This window comes from Myxocyprinus asiaticus, chromosome 31 (assembly GCF_019703515.2).
Source record: "Myxocyprinus asiaticus isolate MX2 ecotype Aquarium Trade chromosome 31, UBuf_Myxa_2, whole genome shotgun sequence".
Taxonomy (NCBI): domain Eukaryota; kingdom Metazoa; phylum Chordata; class Actinopteri; order Cypriniformes; family Catostomidae; genus Myxocyprinus; species Myxocyprinus asiaticus.
In genome coordinates, this window is record NC_059374.1 from 1,040,029 (window position 1) to 1,062,211 (window position 22,183).

Below are 22,183 nucleotides of genomic sequence, written 5' to 3' on the forward strand. Positions count from 1 at the left end.
CCTCCCGCGACCTTGTCAGCTCTATATGCACTTTCGGGAAGAAAGGAACGGGGGCAGGGCGCGGCTTTGAACGGCACCGCGAGCCCAGGAACCAATCACAGAGCCGCGAGGATTCAGGGAAGAGCAGAGGGTTCCACTCTAGCCGACGCTCGCGGCTGTCCGGGATCTCCGCGTCAGCCTGTGACTGGGCAATCGTCCCCGAAGGGAGGAGCCCAGCTGAGGCTTCCGACTGGACGAGCCCGCTCTCCGATGCTGCGCTCGAGAGCTCATCACTTTCGTGGACTCCGAATGAGAGGTCGAACTCACTGTGAGAAGAGCCAGCGGACTCATCCGGAAGCCCGATCGGGGCAGACGAGTGTGCTAGGGAATGGGAGGTCCGCGGGGGGGTACCCGGCGGAGGCGGTCCCATTGGGGTCCCCAAATCGCCCTTAGTGCTAGCTACGCTGGCCTCATACCCGTGGGTAAAAGGACCGAGGCGGGGAGCCTCTGGGGTGGCTTGCTTTCTTACGAAGGCGAGCCGCGACCGCAACATTGCCATGGACATGTCCTCGCAATGAGAACATGACCATCCACGATCGCTGTCTCCGCGTGAGTAGTGCCCAGACACGAAAGACAGTGATCGTGACCGTCAGAAGGTGAGAGATAACGAGCGCAACCAGGAATAACACACAATCGGAAAAGCATCTTTAGAAAGACGCGTCTTTAAAAAGATGTTCCGTGTGTGCCGCTCTTTTAGAGAAATATACTCTTTTATTTCTGCCGAAGCGACTAGGGGCATTCTCTGCAGTGCACCAGTGCAGAGGGGGAGAAGCCGCTGAAATGCGCCGTCAGATCCAGAAGAGGTGAATGAACGATAGAATTCAGCTCAATGAGCATGACCGTTCAGCTCCAAAGAGAAAATCTGAATGAGTGGTTGCATACCAGCTCATTTTATACCCGTATATTTGGGGGAGTGGCATGCAAATATCACTCGCCAATTTTCATTGGCCTTTTTTCAAAGACCAGAGGTGTCTCAGGCTCCCAAGAGTGACCCCTAGTGTCACTACATTGACACAACGTCGAGTGAGTGACAGATAGGGAACAAGGTTTGAACATCAGCTGTAATGAGATCAAACTGAAATACACGGCTGTTTAACACTTCTGTATATAAATTTGAAGGTTGTTTATTGGATAAATACAGCTAAACGTCACATTATGTGACTACGCATGACTTTACGGAGAGCTGACGACCTACTAGTCGAGTCTTGCATTAAGAACAGGTGCTGCAACCAGATTAAGCACTGACTAGTTACAAACTAACCTAGTAGCTACTAAGCCCTTAGTGTGAACTTTACATCTCAACTTACATGAGACCTTACACAGCTGGTGCAACCCTACACAGGAGTAGGCTGTACCACACATTCGGTAGAAAGGAAATCATATCAATGTCATTGACTTCAAGCTTTGCATTCGCACCCACACTTTCTGCAGGAAAATTATCTCTAGAAAGTTTTAAACAATCATGAGTTGGTGAAGGGTGAGACACCTGACGAGCCACTTGATTTTTAACAAAGAGCCACTTGTGTCTCGCGAGCCATAGGTTCCTGATCCCTGTCCTAGAGTAACAGGATCACAACCGCCCCAGACCCACGGCCATTAAATATTCAGTGATCAACACGTGTTTTTCAATGGTCCATTATTATCACCCCAATCCAAAATATGTACCAGCAGTTATCCTCTTCAACTGTGGCGCTATATCGTGGAAAAGTTTATACTTAAAATGCTCAAGTTCATGTATACATAAGTCAGACATATGTGGTATTGTTTAAATTTTTTGAATCTGAGCTTTTCATAGTTATCCATAACTTCTGCATTTGTTACTTGGGGCATTTTAAGACCTGTAGCTCATTTGATTTGTTCAGAAACAGGAGCTTAAATCGTTACAGTGTTGCACTTTTCCTCTTGGTTCGGTTCACTTTCACAAGGCAACATTTCAAAACAGACCAAAACTGTGTCAATAAATGTCACATGTGAGCAAACTGTCCCCTTATTGGTCAATGTTTTTTTTATTTTTTTTTTATTGTATATTTAGTTAATTGGGCAGCATCAGAGTGGGCAATAACAGGGTGGACATTCAGTGGATAAATGAGCCACTACATGATCTGTGATTGATATCTAGGAAACATTAGTTTACAAATATATTTATGATTTTATTTCTGTTAACATAAATACTGTATATTGAAATTTTAAATTATATTAATTTCCCATATATCTTCCCATAATAGGGTGGACATGTTATGCTTGACCACATATGACTAACACCACAAAATAAAGCAAAACAATTGAGTTATAAACTTCAAATAACTCAAAGTAATTTTGCAGAATGGCTGATATCCACCTCCAGTGTGTGTGTGTGTGTGTGTGTGTGTGTGTGTGTGTGTGTGTGTGTGTGTGATGTCATTTCCTAACATATATCATCAATGAAAGGTCATAGTATCATGCCATAACACAGGGTGCGCAATAAATCAAGAGACACACAAAAAAACCTCCACTATCAGTGTTAAAATGACACATTTACCACAAATGAATACATGTTAGTGAGAGAATGTAACACTAAACTCTTAACTGTGTGTGGGGAAAAGATGTTTGATATGCAGTTTTTGGGACATGAGGAAGTGACACAGTGCAATAGAAAAGGATTTCAATTATTTAAAATGTAACTTTTAAGCCCACAGAAGTGTGTAACATTTATAAAAAGTCTTTATTCTTTTAACAAGCCTATCAGAATTGTAATCAGGTGAAATGAATATAAATATAATATAAACATAAATACCACACACACTTGTGATGGGGACTTAAATGACACAGAATTGTAGGAATGACCCATATTTACAGCCGTTCCTAAGCGAGACATTTTTTACATTGAAAAACAGCTCGGACGGACGCAAAAACACGTTCAGTGTGAACATCCCCATGAAAAACGCTTTAATACAATGACCAGGAAAAAGAGAGAAAGGGAGAGAAAACACTTAATATGATAATAGTGTATTTCTCATTGGATTAGTGTTGTTGTTTTGGCAGTAAATAGTGTTTATCATAAGGGAAATGTAAGAAAATCATGTTGTGTTTTAAATAAACCTGTACGACTGTACTTTAAATTAATGCAGTAATGCAATTTCTCTCTCTCTTCCAGAACGAGCTCTGATATATGCAATTAAATGTAAATGGCATGTCATGAATTGGTGCATTTACTGGTGTTTTAAAATCCAAATGGTGGGAAACAATTAACATTCACTCGAATGCTATATACAAAATGATCTTGCTTCTGGCAGAAAACACACGCCGATTGTCACTGATCGTCCATGTAAAGCAACATCCGATATCTCACACAACTCATGTGAAAGGTGTGTGTTTCAGGTCCATTTCTCTCAGTTTGTGAAACATTCTCAGCAGTTTGTGTGTGTGACGCTAAAATACGGGACAAATGGCATCACGTATGGATTTCATACGAAACACAATTCTTTCTTTTAATTACAGGGCGATTCCTTATTTTACAGGACGTTTGGCATATTTTGTTAATTAATTTTACCTGATACTGCTTCAGCTTGAGGGTGACTCTCTCTCCACTCACTGTCATAAATTCCCTCAGTCGAGGGTGGCGGTGACAACGGTTGTTAGGGGTGAATTCAAGTGATCATGCATCAATTACAACAAAGAATCTCCAGTTTCACAAAACAGCATCCAATACAGTTAAAGGGAAACTAGCACGACAGTAGATTATGGACTTCTGAAGCAGCAAAACAAGTGGGTTTACCGAGGGTATACGCAAATATTGATCATTAGAAGTCGTTATACGCAAACAGCCCTGGGAAAAAAGTACGCATATGGTGTATAGGTGCATTCGTGCGTATGGCCCCGACTACACCACTGGTGCTGACCACCAGATGTCTTCTCCAAAGATCCATTAGGTATGTTCATGGTTTTTATAGGGATATTGTTTGGTTTGTTTGTCCATTTGGGTTGGATTGCATTCTCACCATGTGAACCGCTCCAGGGTCTGCACCAAAACAATCCGAGTGCGATTGCCATGTTCATATATGCCTAAACAAACTGAACTAAGGGAGAAAATGCACCAGGTTTCTGAAACAAATGCTCCAAACGAGCCAGGTGTGAAAATGTCCTTAAAATAACAAAATGAGGCCTTAAAACATCTGCATCACAAATAAGCGGCACCTAGTGGTTATGTGGTAGAAATATGAATATGAATATAAAAGTCTTTGAAATAGCACTGAAACAGACAAATCATATATCACATGACTGTACAGTTAATTATGTTGTCCTAATACCACAGTTTAAAAGATTTTCAAAAGAATTAAAGTGAAATATGATTTCTGTAAGTTATGAAATATAAACGTCTCTAACTGTTGCAGTAAGCCCCAGATAGTCAAACTTTATATCTGCTTTTACATTTGGAAGTTTTCTAAAACAGTGTTTACTTGTCTGTGTGCTTGCTTGTGTGAATAATCCAATATTATATCTTCGATGTCCAGAACAAAATATCCATCCAGAAGGAAAAGCATGTTAAACAAATCATCAAAAAATGTTTCTGACTATTGATGATAAAATGTTTTATATCAAAGGGGAGGATCTCCGCTTTCTATTGACACCTAGATTGAGCTTGTAGTCCGCTCAGAGGCCGAGATATTCAATGAAATAATGAGGGTGGTGCTTGAACTGAAAATTAGACTGAATGTCAATGGACGAGCACATCTGTGAGGACTAAAATGTGTTAGAGCACCACCTACAATTCAGATCTGTATATTGTGGTGGAATGAGAGAAAGTACTTTCTGCCAGTTAGTGGAATAAAATGAGACTTTTCAAAGAGTAAACAACAAGAATTACATGTTTACAAAGTTAGGACAAAAACAAATATTTTTTAAATTCTATTGTGAACATATACAATATTATTTATTAATAATCTGAGTCTTTTTATTTATTTGGCAGTTAGTCTTCAGTATGTGTAAATTGTGAGCTTTTAAATTTGAGTGTGAAACATTGCTGATGGTAGGCCAAAAATGCTTCAGAGTTGAAGAGGTTCAATAACATCTGGATTAATTGTGCATTAGTAATTATAATGTAACTCCCTAAAATGTCAGCAGTGTTATGTGTTAACACAGTAATTAGTTACTGTAATCTAAAAAAGTGATTACTTTTTCTATGAAGTAAACAGTTTGCAATTGTAATAATTAGTAATCTCTATTGAATTACTTTTTTTAGTAACTTACCCAACGAGTGATTTCAGAAAGGTCAATCCATTATTTTAGAGAAAATGTGAGAGTGTAAAAGTGTTGAACAGAAAGTACAGAGATAAACCAATTCTACATCTTCTCTGAAAATACCGGACTAGACCGAGAAAACAGCCTTAATTGTGCAAATGCCACCATTTCCTGAGAATGACCCATGTGTGGATTTGTGTAATGTCTTTTATAGGAGACTGTGTGCACAATCTGGATGAAACCCCCCGGAAACAAACTCAAGGTATGTACAGTCTCTCTGTCTTCAATATTGATTTCATTTTCAGAATATTGAAGAATGATGGATGTTTTTTCTGCACAGGCACAAAGAGACACAGCAGCACATCACAGGAAGAACTCGATTACAAGCCCAATAAGAAAGCTCGCTACGTTGACGAGTCGGGTAACTTTATGAGAAATTTGTATCAAATGTTGATTGAGGGGTTGCTCTATGAAACTGATGTCTTTCAGACAGCCGTCTGATAGATCAACAATCAAGCAGAATTTAAGTGTTAATCAATTGCAGCTGCCATTTAGAACTAAATTAATCAATTTGAATATATTTTGATATATAATTGTGCCTTCAGAAATGTAACAGGGTTGACCATTTAAAGGTTTAATTTTGCAAACTACAAGATGGTTAATAGAAAGCGACATTAATGTTGATATTGCTAAAAAGATGCACTTCTTAATTAGGGACCAAGCACCGAAGGTGCGTAAGCACCAGAGCGTGTGAGCGGAGCAGAGCGGGAACAGAGTGATCAGAATTTCGCTGGAGCGAGGCACGCGTTTCATGAGACTGCCGCTAACGAGTGCTCACTTTCCGCTCCAAACAGAGTGCGCTACATTTTGCCTGTGGCCACATTAATAGGCTATGTGTGCTGCTACACTTACAAATATCTTGTGCTGGTGGCTGTATTAGGATCAAGATTTTAAACAGAGTGGATTATCAGAGAAAAGAGGCAGCATTTAAACTCTGTGTGATTCATGAGCTGATGGTGACAGGTGCCGATTCCAACAACAGTAAGTCTGCAACTAACGATTATATTGATAATCGATTAATCTAACGATTATTAGAATGATTATTCAGCGATTAGTGTAACGATTAATCATTAGCTCTTAACCGATTATTCAGCTTGTGCCCCGACTTAAAAGATTGTATTAAATGTGCTTACTAACAATAGAGGACAAAAACATCTTTTAAAAATACCTCTAAATGACATTCACTTAATTAAAGGGAAAAAAACTTTTTATTAAGTTTAATTCAGTAAAATATTCACTGCAAAAAATCCTATCATCATCAAGTGTTTTTGTCTTGTTTTCCATTTAAAATAGTCTAAAAATACATTTACTTGAGAAACATCATATAAGATATTTATACTTGCTTTAAGCGAATGTATCATTAATGTGTATTTTTTCACTTGGTTATACTACTGCGAGTGCAGTAAAGACAAAATATACTTCTATTCAAGATCTGTTCTCTAAAAGCAAGTCTAAATATCTTATATGCTGCTTCTCAGGTGAATGCATCTTTTTAAAGAATTTTTAGATATTTTAAAATATTTGTATTTTTAATATTATATTCAACATTCTCAGATACAAATTTTTTCTTCTGCAGTACAGCTACTAAAGTAAATGTACGTTGTTTTAAATGAGTTTTAGGTATTTATATTGGAAAACAAGCCAAAACAAAAACAAATCAAAAACATATTTTGTTGCAGTGTATAATGGGGCGAAGACTACCCTCTCTCACCTTTCTGTTCACTTCAATCCATCTTTAACTCAAAAAAAACAAAAACTCTCACATCAATAAAGCTGTGTATTGCCAATTTTCTTCACAATAAGAAACACAGTGACACATATATTATGATTCAATAAGTCGCGAGTCATCACGTTATAATCTAGCTGCATTAAGCCTGTGCGCTCGAGGGATGAGCGTCCTGTGACAGAGTGTGCATCAGCCGGTGCGGTTTCAATCTCTCCCCCTTAGATCGGGACATACACACAACTCATAGAAGAGACGCTGACCACACAGAGAAATGACAGTTAGGAGTTTGTAGTTATTTACATGATCTACTTCTGTATTATTTGAACTTTAATAAAGATAATGCATTAAATATAACTGCTTTAAAGATTTAACGCATTAAATATGTACATTAAAGACGTAACGCATTAAAGATGCAATGCATTACATATAACTGCATTAAAGATGTAATGCATTAAATATATCTGCACTAAAGGCATAACGCATTAAAGATGGAATGCATTAAATATAACTGCATTAAAGATGTAACGCATTGAATATAAGTGCATTAAAGATGTAACATTTTAATTATAACTGCATTAAAAATGCAACACATTAAATATAAGTGCATTAATGATGTAACGCATTAAATATAACTGCATTAAAGATGCAACGCATTAAAGATGTAATGCATTCAATATAAGTGCATTAAAGATGTAATGCATTAAATATAACCGCATTAAAGATGTAACGCATTAAATATAACCGCATTAAAGATGTAACGCATTAAATATAACCGCATTAAAGATGTAACGCATTAAATATAACTACATTAAAGATGTAACACATTAAATATATCTGCATTAAAGATGTAACACATTAAATATAAGTGCATTAATGATGCAACGCATTAAATATAACTGCATTAAAGATGTAACGCATTGAATATAAGTGCATTAAAGATGTAACATTTTAATTATAACTGCATTAAAAATGCAACACATTAAATATAAGTGCATTAATGATGTAACGCATTAAATATAACTGCATTAAAGATGCAACGCATTAAAGATGTAATGCATTCAATATAAGTGCATTAAAGATGTAATGCATTAAATATAACCGCATTAAAGATGTAACGCATTAAATATAACTACATTAAAGATGTAACACATTAAATATATCTGCATTAAAGATGTAACACATTAAATATAAGTGCATTAATGATGCAACGCATTAAATATAACCGCATTAAAGATGTAACGCATTAAATATAACTACATTAAAGATGTAACACATTAAATATATCTGCATTAAAGATGTAACACATTAAATATAAGTGCATTAATGATGCAACGCATTAAATATAACTGCATTAAAGATGCAACGCATTAAACATAACTGCATTAAAGATGCAACGCATTAAAGATGTAACGCATTAAATATAACTGCATTAAAGATGTAACGCATTAAATATAACTGCATTAAAGATGCAATGCATTAAATATAACCGCATTAAAGACATAACACATTAAAGATGCAGTGCATTAAATATAACTGCATTAAAGATGTAACATATTGAATTAAAGATGTAATGCATTAAATATAACTGCATTAAAGATGTAACGCATTAAATATAACTGCATTAAAGATGTAACACATTAAATATAACTGCATTAAAGATGCAACGCATTAAATATAACCGCATTAAAGACGTAAAGCATTAAAGATGCAGTGCATTAAATATAACTGCATTAAAGATGTAACGTATTGAATATAAGTGCATTAAAGATGCAACGCATTAAATATATCTGCATTAAAGACGTAACGCATTAAATATAACTGCATTAAAGATGTAACGCATTAAATATATCTGCATTAAAAACGTAACGCATTAAATATAAGTGCATTAAAGACGTAATGCATTAAATATAACTGCATTAAAGATGTAACACATTAAATATATCTGCATTCAAAACGTAACGCATTAAACATAACTGCATTAAAGATGCAATGCATTAAACATAACTGCATTAAAGATGCAACACATCGTCGTCCCTGTTACGTCCCGGAACAGCCTGGATGGGGGAGGAAGAGGCTTGTCCTCGTAACCCGTGGAGACTGCCACAGCTGGGCGTTCAGGGGCAGGAAGACCACTGCTGGAGCGCCAATCATGCAAGGAAAAACCCGTGGATGGTAGTCATGATGACCACCGTGCACACCGGGTATGTGACCCAGGGAGGATGGAAACCGCTCCTTTGCTGCACTGTTGGGTACTACAGCCACTTGGGCATGCGGCAATATCAAACAAAAAGACAACAAATGATTTTCCACCCGGCCCTCCACCGGGGGATGGAGTGGTCTTACCAGCTCCAGGTGAGGATTTCGTCGTCCCTGGGTCGCCCGTCTCAGGGGCGCTTTGACGACCTCCGTGGGTTCTTAGCGGCCGACTGTGAGACGGGTGGCATCTGCTTCCTGCAGTGGGCTCCACGCCGGGGCCGGGCCGAAGGGGCGGGCTACGGTGGAGCCAGTGCAGTCACCGCAGGGGGACGCCCTTGGCGACAAGCAGACGGGGTGCGGGAACATGAACCTACAGGGCTTGGATGGGAGCTTAGGGCGTCCGCGCCAGGTGGTGGCGCTCTGCGGGCATAGGTGCACTGCGAGTGCCTTATCCAACAGGGGAATTGCCGTATAGCCGCTGGCCGCCCCGCCATCGAGGGTAGTGAGGGCGGGGGAACTGCGAAATCGAGGCCGGGCAGTAAATGGTGCCTCCCACGATTTCATCAGCTCCTCGTGCACTTCCGGGAAGAAAGGCACTGGAGCGGGGCGTGGCTGCTTTGAGCGGCGCCGCGAGCCCAGGAACCAATCATCGAGCCACGAGGGTTCAGGGGAGAGTGGAGGGTTCCACTCTAACCCGACGCTCGTGGCCGCCCGGGAAAGCATGTCCGTCATTTCTGCATCAGCCTGTGACTGGGCAATCGTCCCCGAGGGGGGGGGGGGAGCCCAGCTGAGGCTTCTGCGTCCGACTGGACAAGCCCACTCTCTGATGCTGCGCTGGAGAGCTCATCATCTTCGCGGGCTCCGAACAAGAGGCCAGACTCGCCGTGAGACGAGCCGGCGGACTCATCCGGAAGCCCGAATGGGGCAGACGAGCGTGGTGGGGAATGGGAGGTCCACTGGGGGATACCCGGCTGAGGCGATCCCATTGGGGTCCCCAAATCGCCCCCAGTGCTAGCCGCGTTGGCCTCATACCCGTAGGTAGAAGGACCGAGGCGGGGAGCCGCTGGGGTGGCTAAAGCAAGCCGCGACCGCAACGTTGCCATGGTCATGTTCTCACAGTGAGAACATGAACCATCTACAAACGCTGCCTCCGTGTGGGTCACGCCCAGACACGAATGACAGCGATCATGACCATCCGAAGTTGAGAGATAACGACCGCATCCAGGAATACCACACAATCGGAAAGGCATCTTTAAAAAGACGCGTCTTTAAAAAGACGTTCTGTGTGTGCCGCTCTTTCAGAAAATGTACTCTCTTTTTTTCTGCCGAAGCGCCCAGGGGCGTTCTCTGCAGCGCACCAGTGCAGAGGAGGGAGAAGCCACTGAAATGCGCCGTCAGATCCAGCAGAGGTGAATGAACAGTAGAATTCAGCTCAATGAGCATGACCGTTCGGCTCCGAAGAGAAAATCTGAATGAGTGGTTGCATACCAGCTCCTTTTATACCCGTATGTCCGGGGGAGTGGCATGCAAATACCACTCGCCAATTTTCGTTGGCCTTTTATCAAAGACCAGAGGTGTTTCGGGCTCCCAAGAGTGACCCCTAGTGTCACTACATCGACACAACATCGAGTGAGTGACAGATAGGGAACTGCATTAAAGATGTAACACCAGGGTGTTTCCTTAAAGAGCTCCGGCTCCACTTATTCCACAATGAGAGTTCTTCTGTATTTACTTATATTGTATTTATTATAATTCCCTCATACTTTGTGATCTACATCAGCTGACGCTGTTTGGAAAGTTTAGAGTGTAATTCTTCCTCTCCTCAGTCAGGTGTGAACTGCAGTGCTGCTCTCACGTGTCATTAGAGTTTAATGTGATCTCATGTTACGTTAAAGGACATCAAACGACTATTCAACAAAAATTTTTGTTGACTATTTTTTATTGTCGACATTGTCTAATGTCAACTAATTGTTTCAGCCCTAAACAACAGACTACAGTGAGGTGAGAGCGCAGAGGCAGTTCAAAACACGGATTAGTTTCACGAACATAAGTCTGTAAAGTAAAAAAATTCTATTAGGCTACCGTGGACATCTGTAAGGTCTACCGTCGAGTCACACGGGATAAATGATGTCTGTATAAATCGCAGAGATGAGAGCGTTGACTGACTGCATTTACACACTGCTGTCACGCATAACTGACCCATCAGAAAATGTATGCAAGCTGTGCATATTATGAAGTAAGTATTAAACGTGCAAATGCTATATCTGGGATTATTCGAAGAAATTGACTTGAATATCTGGCAAAAATACAACAGAACTGGTTACATTAGCAAGCCAGTAATGCTACAGTATACTCTTGAATTATGTAATTTCATCTGAAAATATGTTGCGAAACACAGGCTCAACACAATTTTTCCCATTCACTCTGCTCAAATCACAAAATTAGCACTTGTGTCCTTCTCTAATATTCCTAATCAAAAGAAATCATGCTCATTTGTTTCTCATGCATCAGTCCAAATGCAACAGCCAGTGTTAGATGAAGTTTTGAAGCACGTCTTACATTTTCTGGTGTCTTTTCAATGACCAACATCCACTTCAGACACTTGGTGAACTTTAGAAACAATGAGTTAAAGGATTCACAGGCTGGATTCACAGTGCAGATTCACTGGCTTTTTACCAACATGTCAATCCGCATGGGATAAGAATAACAGGGACTATTTTTACTGTACATTTGATAGGTAACAGATGCTGTTATCTTTACTGGTGCGGTAACGCATAGCCCTCAAAAAGTCTGGAAAAATTACTGACATGAATGATTAGCACAGGATAAAAATAAATGAGAAACTCCACCCAAATAGGGCAGAAAAAACAAGGCTATTTTTAATTTTTTTAGTATCCTACACCAAGGCATTGTTTGTGCAGTTGTTATTTGTGCCATGAAATATTAGGTCATATGCCAATATCGCTCATGAGCGAGGAGCGGCGTGCGGACTTTTGAACTTGAGCGTTGGAGTTGAGTGATCGCATATGAGTGACAACTCTGCTCGCATGCTCTGGTAGACACCTATTTGTATCTGTTAGTGTTCTTCTTCTTCTTCTTCTTATTATTATTATTCTGCTGTTTCTGTCTGGAGGTCATTGGCTGCCCATAGAACCATATGATAAAGTTGTGAAATGTTGCACACTGATAGAGAATAGTCTGAACATTCCTAAATGCAAAAATGGAGAGTCTCTAGTGCCACCACCATCTCAAATTTGCACCTATGTTTATTAGGGGTGTAACAGTTCTTGGTAAAAAAAAACAAACCGTACGGTTTGCCACCCACGATTGGGGAAGCATTGGCACTCACAGTTCACCTCAAGTTTATTGACGCATCTGGAGCACAAGGTTTTGTGTAGAAAACAAAGTGTCAAATAGACAAGCACCGTTGTAACCTCCGCTAATGCACCTGAATGTATCTGTAGATGGACACTCTGCCTGTGTGTCACGTGGGTCAACTTGATGACATCACTGTTCTGCAAGCGTTGTGTGTTGTTGAAAATGGCAAGTGGAGATAACGAGACTGATAGATTAGCCCCCTGCGTTATTCAGGTCTCCTGTCTGGAAACATTTTCTTTTTACAGTCAATTACAACAGCGATGGTCAAAAGCCATTTACAAAACAGACTGTATTCTGGTAATACATCGACATGATAATTTACGCCGAAATCACTGGAGAAAGATGAGCTAAAACTGCACACTCTCCCTTCCTTTTTAAGCAAGCACTCAGTGCTGATTCGGACAGGCATAAAACAATAACTAAAGCGTATGGGGTGTTCATTGCCAACTATGTGTTTCCCTACTCCGCTGACAAAGATGTGTGATTTTCACGTATGATTAAAACACTCGAGCCACGTCACAACATCCCTTGGATCCATTTTTAATGCTAAGTTCCTTCTATAGTGATGTGCAGCTTCTGAATATTGAATATATGTGCAGTAGAGTTTGAAATGCATTTTATGTCGATGCATGTAGCGTAATAGTGCAGGTATTAAGTTAAAATGTTGATTTTTTTTATTAATTAGAGAAATGTTTTTTTTAGTTAAAGACCCTAATGAAAATTAACCAGGATTTTACTACAGTAATATTGGAGTAATCATGATTGCTGTCACCATGGTTTTCTTAACAGAAATCATGGTTTTGATACAATTAACCATGGTTTTACAACATTAATACTGTAGTTTCCATATAGTAACCATGATTATATATTGTAAACATGACAGTAACCATGTTGATTTGTGGTTACTATGTTTTTACTACAAATCCCATGGTTAAACTGTGGTTACTGTAAAACAATGATTTTTATGAAGGGCAAAGCTGTTGAAAGTGTTTGTTACCAAATAGAGTATTCTTAATTTGGATTTGGCAGTAATAGTTTTTTTTTCTGTACATTGCAAATACCGAACCATACCGAAACCGTGACCCTAAAACCCGTGATCCAAACCTTGAGAAATTTAAACCTTTACACCCCTAATGTTTATGCTAATAACTTTTGAACTGCTTGGCCTAGAAACGACATTCCTTATTTCTCTGATTCCTTGCCTTGTGCCGAGTCAAATGCATACTGTAATTTTAAGTTTTTGTGTACAAGATTATCCGCCATTTTGAATTTTCTCAAAAGCCTACTTTTTCCTAACTCCTCCAAGGCCATAGCAATTTCGGTACAGCGGCACCTTCTGGTCTCGAAATATGAAAAATTTATGTTTTTATTAATAACTTCTGAAATTCATGACACTGGCCTCTTTAGAATGCTTGGGGCATACAGAGTTGAATTATACCAAATGTTTCTATTTCACCCCTATTGGGCGTCGGCCATTTTGAATTTTGTAGTAAAATGCTGTATTTTACAAACGCATTAGTGTATCGTTGCGAAACTTAGTGTGTGTCATCAGGACCATGCCCTGAAGGTACTTGAAGTTTGGAGCTAGTGCCACCTAGTGGTAAAACGATGCTTCAAAATGACTTTCGATTGATTTAGCCTATGGTTTTAAAACTGATGTCTTTACAGTCCTTGGGTCGTGCAGAGTACAGTGATACTAAATTGACAAAGATGGGCCATACTTCCTGTCCACCATTTTGAATTTAATCGAAAACCTACTTTTTCTAACTCCTCTTATAGCCAATGTCCGATTTGCACCAAAATTGACATATATCATCTAGGGACACTCACAACTAAAAGTTATTGAATAATGCCCCAACGAATTAGATTGCAAGAGGCCTAAAAGCTTCTGAGGCTGTGTCTCAGCAACGCTTTGGCATATTGACATGGAACTTTCTGTGCATTATTGTCACCACACCCTGACCACACCAAAAAAAGATGGTGACAGCGCCACCTATTGGTCAAAAGTTATAAGTAATTGTATTTCAATATAAGCAATTATATTTGTTTTTTAAACCGCTTTTCTTACATTCATAATCAGTGATGTCCAGTCATACTTTCTTACATGCAGTTGGTGTGATTAACCCTGTAATTAGGGGCCAAGCACAAGCTAGTGGTCAAAAGCTATAAAAAAAATGGTTATAGCCACAAGAAACCTTCAAAGTGCTTGGTTTAAAATGATTGTTCTAACTGAATTATTCAGCTATGCTTGCTTAGCTGCATACTCTGCTGTTTGAATGCGTGGTAATTGCTGCTTGCAGTTATATTTATTAATTATTGATGTTTTTAGATAATTCCCTTCTGACAGTGTTGTTAATTGAAAAAGTAAACCACTATAAATTACTAGTTACTTCTATAAAAATTGTAATCAGAAGTTTTCCGATTACCTCATCGAAAAAGTTATTACATGCTAATTACTTAAGTTATTTCTAACTTTTCACAATTTTTTTTTGTTTTTTTGTTTTGTTTTTGCTCAGTGAATTCAAAATAATGTCTGTAATTTTTGATTTATGGAATAGTTTATAACTTTAAACATTTAAAAATACAATGGTAATGGGGTTGACGCATATCCTGGGAACACAACTTCAAGACTTTTTAGTAAAACATTATACCAACTAAAATCTAAACGTACGTATATAGAGAGAATAAAGATGTTTGATTTTATTACATAAATTTGCTAATACAGTAAGGAGATTTTGGAAACACAGGGGTGGGGACAGGCTAAAAAAGGCTTCCTCATGAAAAGAGAAAAATAAATAGTTACTGCATGTATATTTGTTTAGAAAAATGAACACATATTACAAGTTGTCATCAGCTCTTGATTGTTAATGTTATTTTTCGCACGTGTGTGTTCAGATTGCAAGAAGGCCGTGGCTGCAGACCTCACTGACCAGCAGCTGATGCAGGTGGCCAAGCGAATGGGGAAAGAGTGGAGGATCATGGCCATCAGCTACCTCAGCCTCAGTAAACAGGATCTGGAGGAGCTGGAAGCGGCAGAGGAGGATGTGACCATGCTCAAGTTCAACATGCTGGACCGCTGGAGAAGACGACAACCCAAAGGACAGGCGGGAATCCATGAGCTTCATACATGTTTGAAAGACAACGATGACGTGCCCAATGAAGTCATCACTGTGGTGGACGGTGAGTGACATAATTTTCCTAGATCAGTGCTTACTTATTTACAGCCTAGCTAGCGGATTGATGTTGATTGGCTGTCAATGTTTTTGTTGTTCATCAGCTGGTAAAAAGTCGCTCTAAATGTGATCCCAACAATATCGTTCCTCTATGTCGTTATCATTATAGTTGTGGTGTGGACTCCGCTATTCAATTTTCAAAACTTTGTGGTTATAGTTATCATTCTTGGTGTGAACAGGCCTCAACCCCTTAAACTCTGTTGCATTTTTTCACAGCCAAATTTAAAAGCTCACCATTCACACATACTGTGGACTAATTGCAAAACAAATTTCAGATAACCCCCCTCCCCCCCACAAAATAAACTCCCAATTGTTTATAAATAATTGAAAAAAGAAAAATCTAATGCATTCACATGATATTAATTAAAGCTTTTATTTAACTGCCTACAACATCTAAAATGGCCCAGGTAAATAAAGGCTTTTTGATTCATATCTCGTGAGTGCCTTGGATTTTTCTTTGTTCAAAAATGTTGTCACCCCTTTTACCAATGAGCACCAGTGGCTATACTTTTATGATACCTTTGTAGTAGTGCCCGATCATTATATCGGCTGACTCTGAGCTGACGGTGGTTCTGCAGACAGGGCGGAGTTAAATGGTGCAGATTTGAGCGATCTCTTCTCGTTAAATTGCTAACTAGTTTGTGAAATACATACTGAAAAGTTAATAAAAAATGACCCCATAACTAATATAATGTTAACCCTGTCCCTGACAACCATGTCACTTAGTGTTCATCTTTGCTATTGTTTGCTGTGTTAGCCAGCTATAGTTTATCAGTGCAGTCAGTAATGTAGCAGATTGAAAGGTAAACATCAGAGCATCTTTTGCAGCTCAGCAGACAATGGTGCGGTGGTGGATTGTGTCTGTTGAGTGTTGATTTCACGCTATGTTATTACCTAGTTGGTGAGACACAATGCTGGAAAGTACATCTTTTACTCTCTGTGACAACGAGTTTATAGCTAACTAGCTGATCACGTAGCTACTTTCATTGTTGTCAGCTGAGTGGAAGCTAATGAGTAAACATGTATTCACCAAACAGTTTTGTTCAGGATTCACAGTTTAGTACCCCTTCAACCGAACAATTCCAGGTGTTGCATTTACAAAATGTAATATTTAAAAGTCTTGTTTTCCAGACATTAAAATATGATACATAATAAAAAATGGTTTACTAAATATTTTATTTGCTTGGTGTAAATAATAATATATAAAAACTGTATCTAAATAAATGAGGGGTGATAAATACTAATACAACAGGCTGGAAAAATAGACATTCATTTTAATATCTTATATATACAGTATATTTTGAATGTGTTGAAACTTGACACCGGGCGACACACCCTAAAAACTGCCCCGTTAGATCAGTTTCATGCTGAAGAGCCGCTTAAATGTTGATTTTCTCTCTCGTAAATGTAAACGAGTGTAAATGTCAACATCATAATGTATGTTGAAATGATTGATGCCTGTCATGGAAAACATCATGGTTACTTGTGTAACCTCCGTTCCCTGATGGAGGGAACGAGACGTGTCAATGTAGTGACACTAGGGGTCACTTTGGGAGCCCGAGACACCTCTGGTCTTTGATAAAAGGCCAATGAAAATTGGCGAGTGGTATTTGCATGCCACTCCCCCGGACATACGGGTATAAAAGGAGCTGGTATTCAACCACTCATTCAGGTTTTATGCTGAGGAGCCGATATAAGGTCCAGCCATTTCAGCGGGTAGTTCAGCGTTGTGGCAGGAGGGACACAACGTCTCGTTCCCTCCATCAGGGAATGGAGGTTACACAAGTAAACATGATGTTCCCTATCTGTCACTCGCTCGATGTTGTGTCGATGTAGTGACACTAGGGGTCCCTATACGAAACGCCACAACTGGCTGAACTGTGGTGTGTAGTGGGCAGACTACTGTGTGCCTCATAGCCAGCACACCAGGTCGACTCGTAACCTCCCCCAACATAGTTATGAGTGTCGAACGACCCTTTGGGGACAAGTCGACTACCCAAAAGATAGAGACAGGCTAACCCAGTCGTGGCCTCTTTTCCCCTTCTTTTTTTCCACTCCCTAAAAAAGGGGGATTATCCGACTGGGCCGGCAGGTCTAGTCGGGGGGTGTCCCTCCCAAGGGGAAGACACCGCGGAGACCACACCTCACCCAAAGAGAGGGGGGGGATATTTAAGTGGAAGAATGTCACATGGTCTTTCCAACCATGTGGAGTATCTTCAAGGTAGATCCTACCCAAAGGGGGAGGAGTTACTACAAACATGGAGACTGGGGCAGAGGGGCTCTGCCCAAGGAAGATGCAGTTTGCCTACAGGGAAACGAATTAGCAGAAGATATACATCGCATGGGGTTAGCCTTACAGGCAACCGCCACATGCGGAGCACCTACCCCAGAACAGGACTCTTAGTTAGCACGTGTACTGGGCCGGCAGCGAGTCTCTCCGAAAACTCGACTGCCACAGGGCTCGGAGGAAGTCAACCAGGGAACAAAACTTGTGAACACTACTGGGAATTAATGGCGCACATCTTCAGCTCAAAAGGAGGTGGAAGGTGCTATGTGCAAGCGATACACCCGGCTGGCTATCCCGGGCTTATCCACTTTTATTGCGTGCCGCTACCTGGGACGAAACCAGTTCCACCCGGAGGTTGTAGAACCTTGCAAAGGTGTTTGGTGTTGCCCAGCCTGCTGCTCTGCAAATGTCTGTTAGAGAGGCACCACTGGCCAGGGCTCAGGAAGCCACTTCACCCCTGGTAATGGGCTCTTAGCCCTACCGGGGGCGGCATGTCCTGGGCATGATATGCCATAGTTATGGCGTCAGTGAGCCAGTGGGCGATCCTCTGCTTGGAGACAGCGCTTTCTTTCCTAAAAGGAGATCCTAAAGCTCTGCGTGCAATCCAGATAGATGCGTAAAGTGTGCACCGTACACAGCAATGACAGGGCTGGGTCTGCCTCCTCCTGGGGCAGCGCTTGCAGGTTCACCACCTGGTCACTAAAAGGGGTCGTGGGAACCTTGGGCACATAGCCCGGTCGGGGTCTCAGGATCACGTGAGTAACCCAGACCGAACTCCAGGCACGTTTCGCTGACAGAACGCTTGCTGGTCTCCTACCCTCTTGATGGATGTGACCGCAGTCAGGAGGGCAGTCTTCAAGGAGAGTGCCTTAAGCTCTGCTGACTGCAAAGGCTCAAAGGGGTCTCTCTGTAGACCCTGAAGAACTACAGAGAGGTCCCATGAGGGAACAAGGCGCGGTCTGGAGGGACAGGTCGTGCTTCCCTAAGGACTTTTCATCGACTGCGGCATGGTGTGCTGCTATGGCGGCAACGTACACCTTCAAGGTGGAAGGGGACAGCCTCCCTTCCAGCCTCTCCTGCAGGAAGGAAAGCACTGATCCGATTGCACATCACTGGGAGTCTTCCCGTTGGGAAGAACACCACTTAGTGCCACTTAAAGGCATAAAGGCGCCTCGTAGAGGGGGCCCTAGCCTGAGTGATCATGTCTACCACCGCAGGTGAGAGCATACCAGAGCGGGCAGTGGGAGGATTTCTGGGAGGTGAACAGGTCCACCTGTGCCCGTCCGAATCGACTCCAAATCTGCTGGACCGCCTGAGGGTGTAGTCTCCACCCTCCCCTGAGGGTAGCGCTGAGTGTCCGCTCTAGTGTTGAGGTTGCATGGGTTGTGAGTGGCTTGCAGCGACTTGAAGTGCTGCTGACTCCAGAGGAGGAGACGGCGGGTGAGTTGTGACATACAACGAGAGCGCAGACCGCCTTGGTGGTTGACACATGCTACCGTTGCCATGTTGTCTGTCCGAACTAACACGCGCTTGCCCTGGATCAATGGCCGAAACCTCTGCAGGGCGAAAAGAATTGCCAACAACTCGAGGCGATGTGCCAATGCAGTCGCGGGCCCGTCCACTGGCCGGCGGCTGCGTGCCCATTGCAAACAGCGCTCCAGCCCATTTTGGAGGTGTCTGTCGTGACTGGCGTGATGACCACGCGATGTGTCCCGTGGCGCCATGCCCATCTCGGGATTTGAGTCTGAAGCCGGGACTTGAGTCTGATGTGCTCGAGCTCATCATCTTTGCGGGCTCCGAACAAGAAGCCAGACTCACCGTGAGATGAGCCAGCGAACTCATCCGGAAGCCCGACTGGGGCAGACGAGCGTGCTGGGGAATGGGAGGACCGCGGGGGGGACACCAGAAAGCAAGCCGCGACCGCAGTGTTGCCATGGTCATGTTCTCGCAATGAGAACATGAACCATCCACAAACGCTGCCTCCGTGTGGGTCGTGCACAGACACCAAAGAAAGCGATCATGACCATCTTTAAAAAGACGCGTCTTTAAAAAGACGTTCCGTGTGTGCCGCTCTTTTAGAGAAATATACTTTTTTAGAGGAAAAGCTCTATCAGGAAATATACTCTCTTTGTTTTCTGCCGAAGCGCCCAGGGGCGTTCTCTGCAGTGCACCAGTGCAGAGGAGGGAGAAGCCACTGAAATGCGCCATCAGATCCAGCAGAGGTGAATGAACAGTAGAATTCAGGTCAGTGAGCATGACCGTTCGGCTCCGAAGAGAAAATCTGAATGAGTGGTTGCATACCAGCTCCTTTTATATCTGTATGTCCGGGGGAGTGGCATGCAAATACCATTTGCCAATTTTCATTGGCCTTTTATCAAAGACCAAAGGTGTCTCGGGCTCCCAAGAGTGACCCCTAGTGTCACTACATCGACACAACGTCGAGTGAGTGACAGATAGAGAACATGAGTTCATTGATGTCATAAAATATCAGTCTGCTTTATTACTCTATCCATTACTCCTGGTCGGAGGCTTCTGTAAATATTTAGTTTATATGTAGGGTTATGTTCTACCTAATGGTGCAACACTCAAATATTTAGTAGTGCATAAATTGTGACTTAGTGCCCGTTTATGCCACAACTAGGCTAAGTTGTAACATACGTATAGCTGGAGCAACCGGCCCCTGATGTTTATTTAGCTATTTATTTTATTTGTATTTATTCTTTATTGAAATGGTCAGCATTTGACTGAAACATCAGTACTGTATGTTTAGTATCAGTCAAATGCTGACCATTAAAATCAATAAAAATAAAAATAAAATAAATAGCTTAATAAACATCAGTACTGTATGTTTAGTATATTTAGCTATTTATTTTTATTTATTCTTTATTTAAATGGTCAGCAATTGACTGATACTAACAGCACTGATGTTTTTAAGTTATTTATTGTATTTTTATTTTCTCAGTGTTCATTTCTAGAATTTGTTGTCAATGTATAATAATAATGTCAAATATTCTTTAATAAAAATATTTAAGAAAGCAGCCTTCTGAGTACCTTTGCATAGTCATATCGGTGAACAATCCACATAAAAAAGGTCTGTTTTCATTCCAGCTCAAAAATTGGCTATATCGGCCACCATATCGGTAATCTGAATTTTTTCCTCTAAAATCGGTATCGGTCTCAATCCCATATCGGTCGGGCTCTACTTTGTAGTACACCTAGTCTTTTCTCTTTTATTCATAAATAATATTGTATGTGTTTATAATCTTATGATAAACAAAGTTTTTTTTGAAAAAACTCAAAACTTTTTTGTTGTTATCCTAACTATGTAAACATGTAATTCTGGTTCTGTTCACTCGACCTCACTTTGAAAAGTCTCACTTTATTACATTTGGTCGCAGAAAGCACTAGAATTTTTTTTTTCTCTATGACATTCCATCACAATATACAGATCTGAATTGTAGGTGGTGCTCTAACACATTTTAGCCCTCACAGATGTGCTCGTCCATTGACATTCAGTCTAATTTTCAGTTCAAGCACCACCCTCATTATTTCATTAAATATCTCGGCCTCTGAGTGGACTACAAGGTCAATCTAGGTGTCGTTAGAAAGCGGAGATCCTCCCCTTTGATATAAAACATTTTGTCATCAATAGTCAAACACATTCTCTGATGATTTGTTTAGCATGCTTTTCCTTCTGGATGGATATTTTGTTCTGGACATCTAAGATATAACATTGGATTACACACAGACAAGTAAACCGTACAGAGCAAATGTTCTGGTATGGGTGGGATGTAAGATGGCGCCGGTGTGTGTGGCTTGCCGTCTGCTTCCTGATGTGTATCTTAGTTTGTCTATTTTAATGTGTCTTTGGTTCTTTTTATTCCAAGTTGTCTCACCGCTTATAGTATATGACCGTCGAGCGCTGTTGGATCTCCGGGTTTTTGCGGATGAGACGCCTAACAAGTTCAGAGAGGCCAACAATACTCTCCTCCTCCCTTCCTGGCATCTCTACTTGCATGTTTGCATCGCCCTCCATGCTCTCTACCT

The 22,183-nt window shown here is 41.1% G+C and overlaps 2 protein-coding genes across 5 annotated transcripts in view; one reads left to right on the forward strand and one right to left on the reverse strand.

Annotated features, from left to right (window-relative positions):
• LOC127421944 (uncharacterized) overlaps nucleotides 1-22,183 on the forward strand; it is a 63,345-nt gene that overhangs the window by 35,122 nt on the left and 6,040 nt on the right. For 2 of the 3 annotated variants that reach the window (XM_051665183.1, XM_051665184.1), the window contains exons 12-14: nucleotides 5,471-5,518; nucleotides 5,597-5,677; nucleotides 15,512-15,796. In XM_051665183.1, the coding sequence (XP_051521143.1) occupies nucleotides 5,471-5,518; nucleotides 5,597-5,677; nucleotides 15,512-15,796 (414 nt within the window). The remainder of the gene's footprint in view (nucleotides 1-5,470; nucleotides 5,519-5,596; nucleotides 5,678-15,511; nucleotides 15,797-22,183) is intronic. The other variant, XM_051665185.1, reaches the window with a different exon arrangement.
• The window catches only part of si:dkey-77f5.3 (uncharacterized protein LOC326903 homolog), a 341,053-nt gene that overhangs the window by 7,956 nt on the left and 310,914 nt on the right, over nucleotides 1-22,183 (reverse strand). The window lies entirely within an intron of this gene.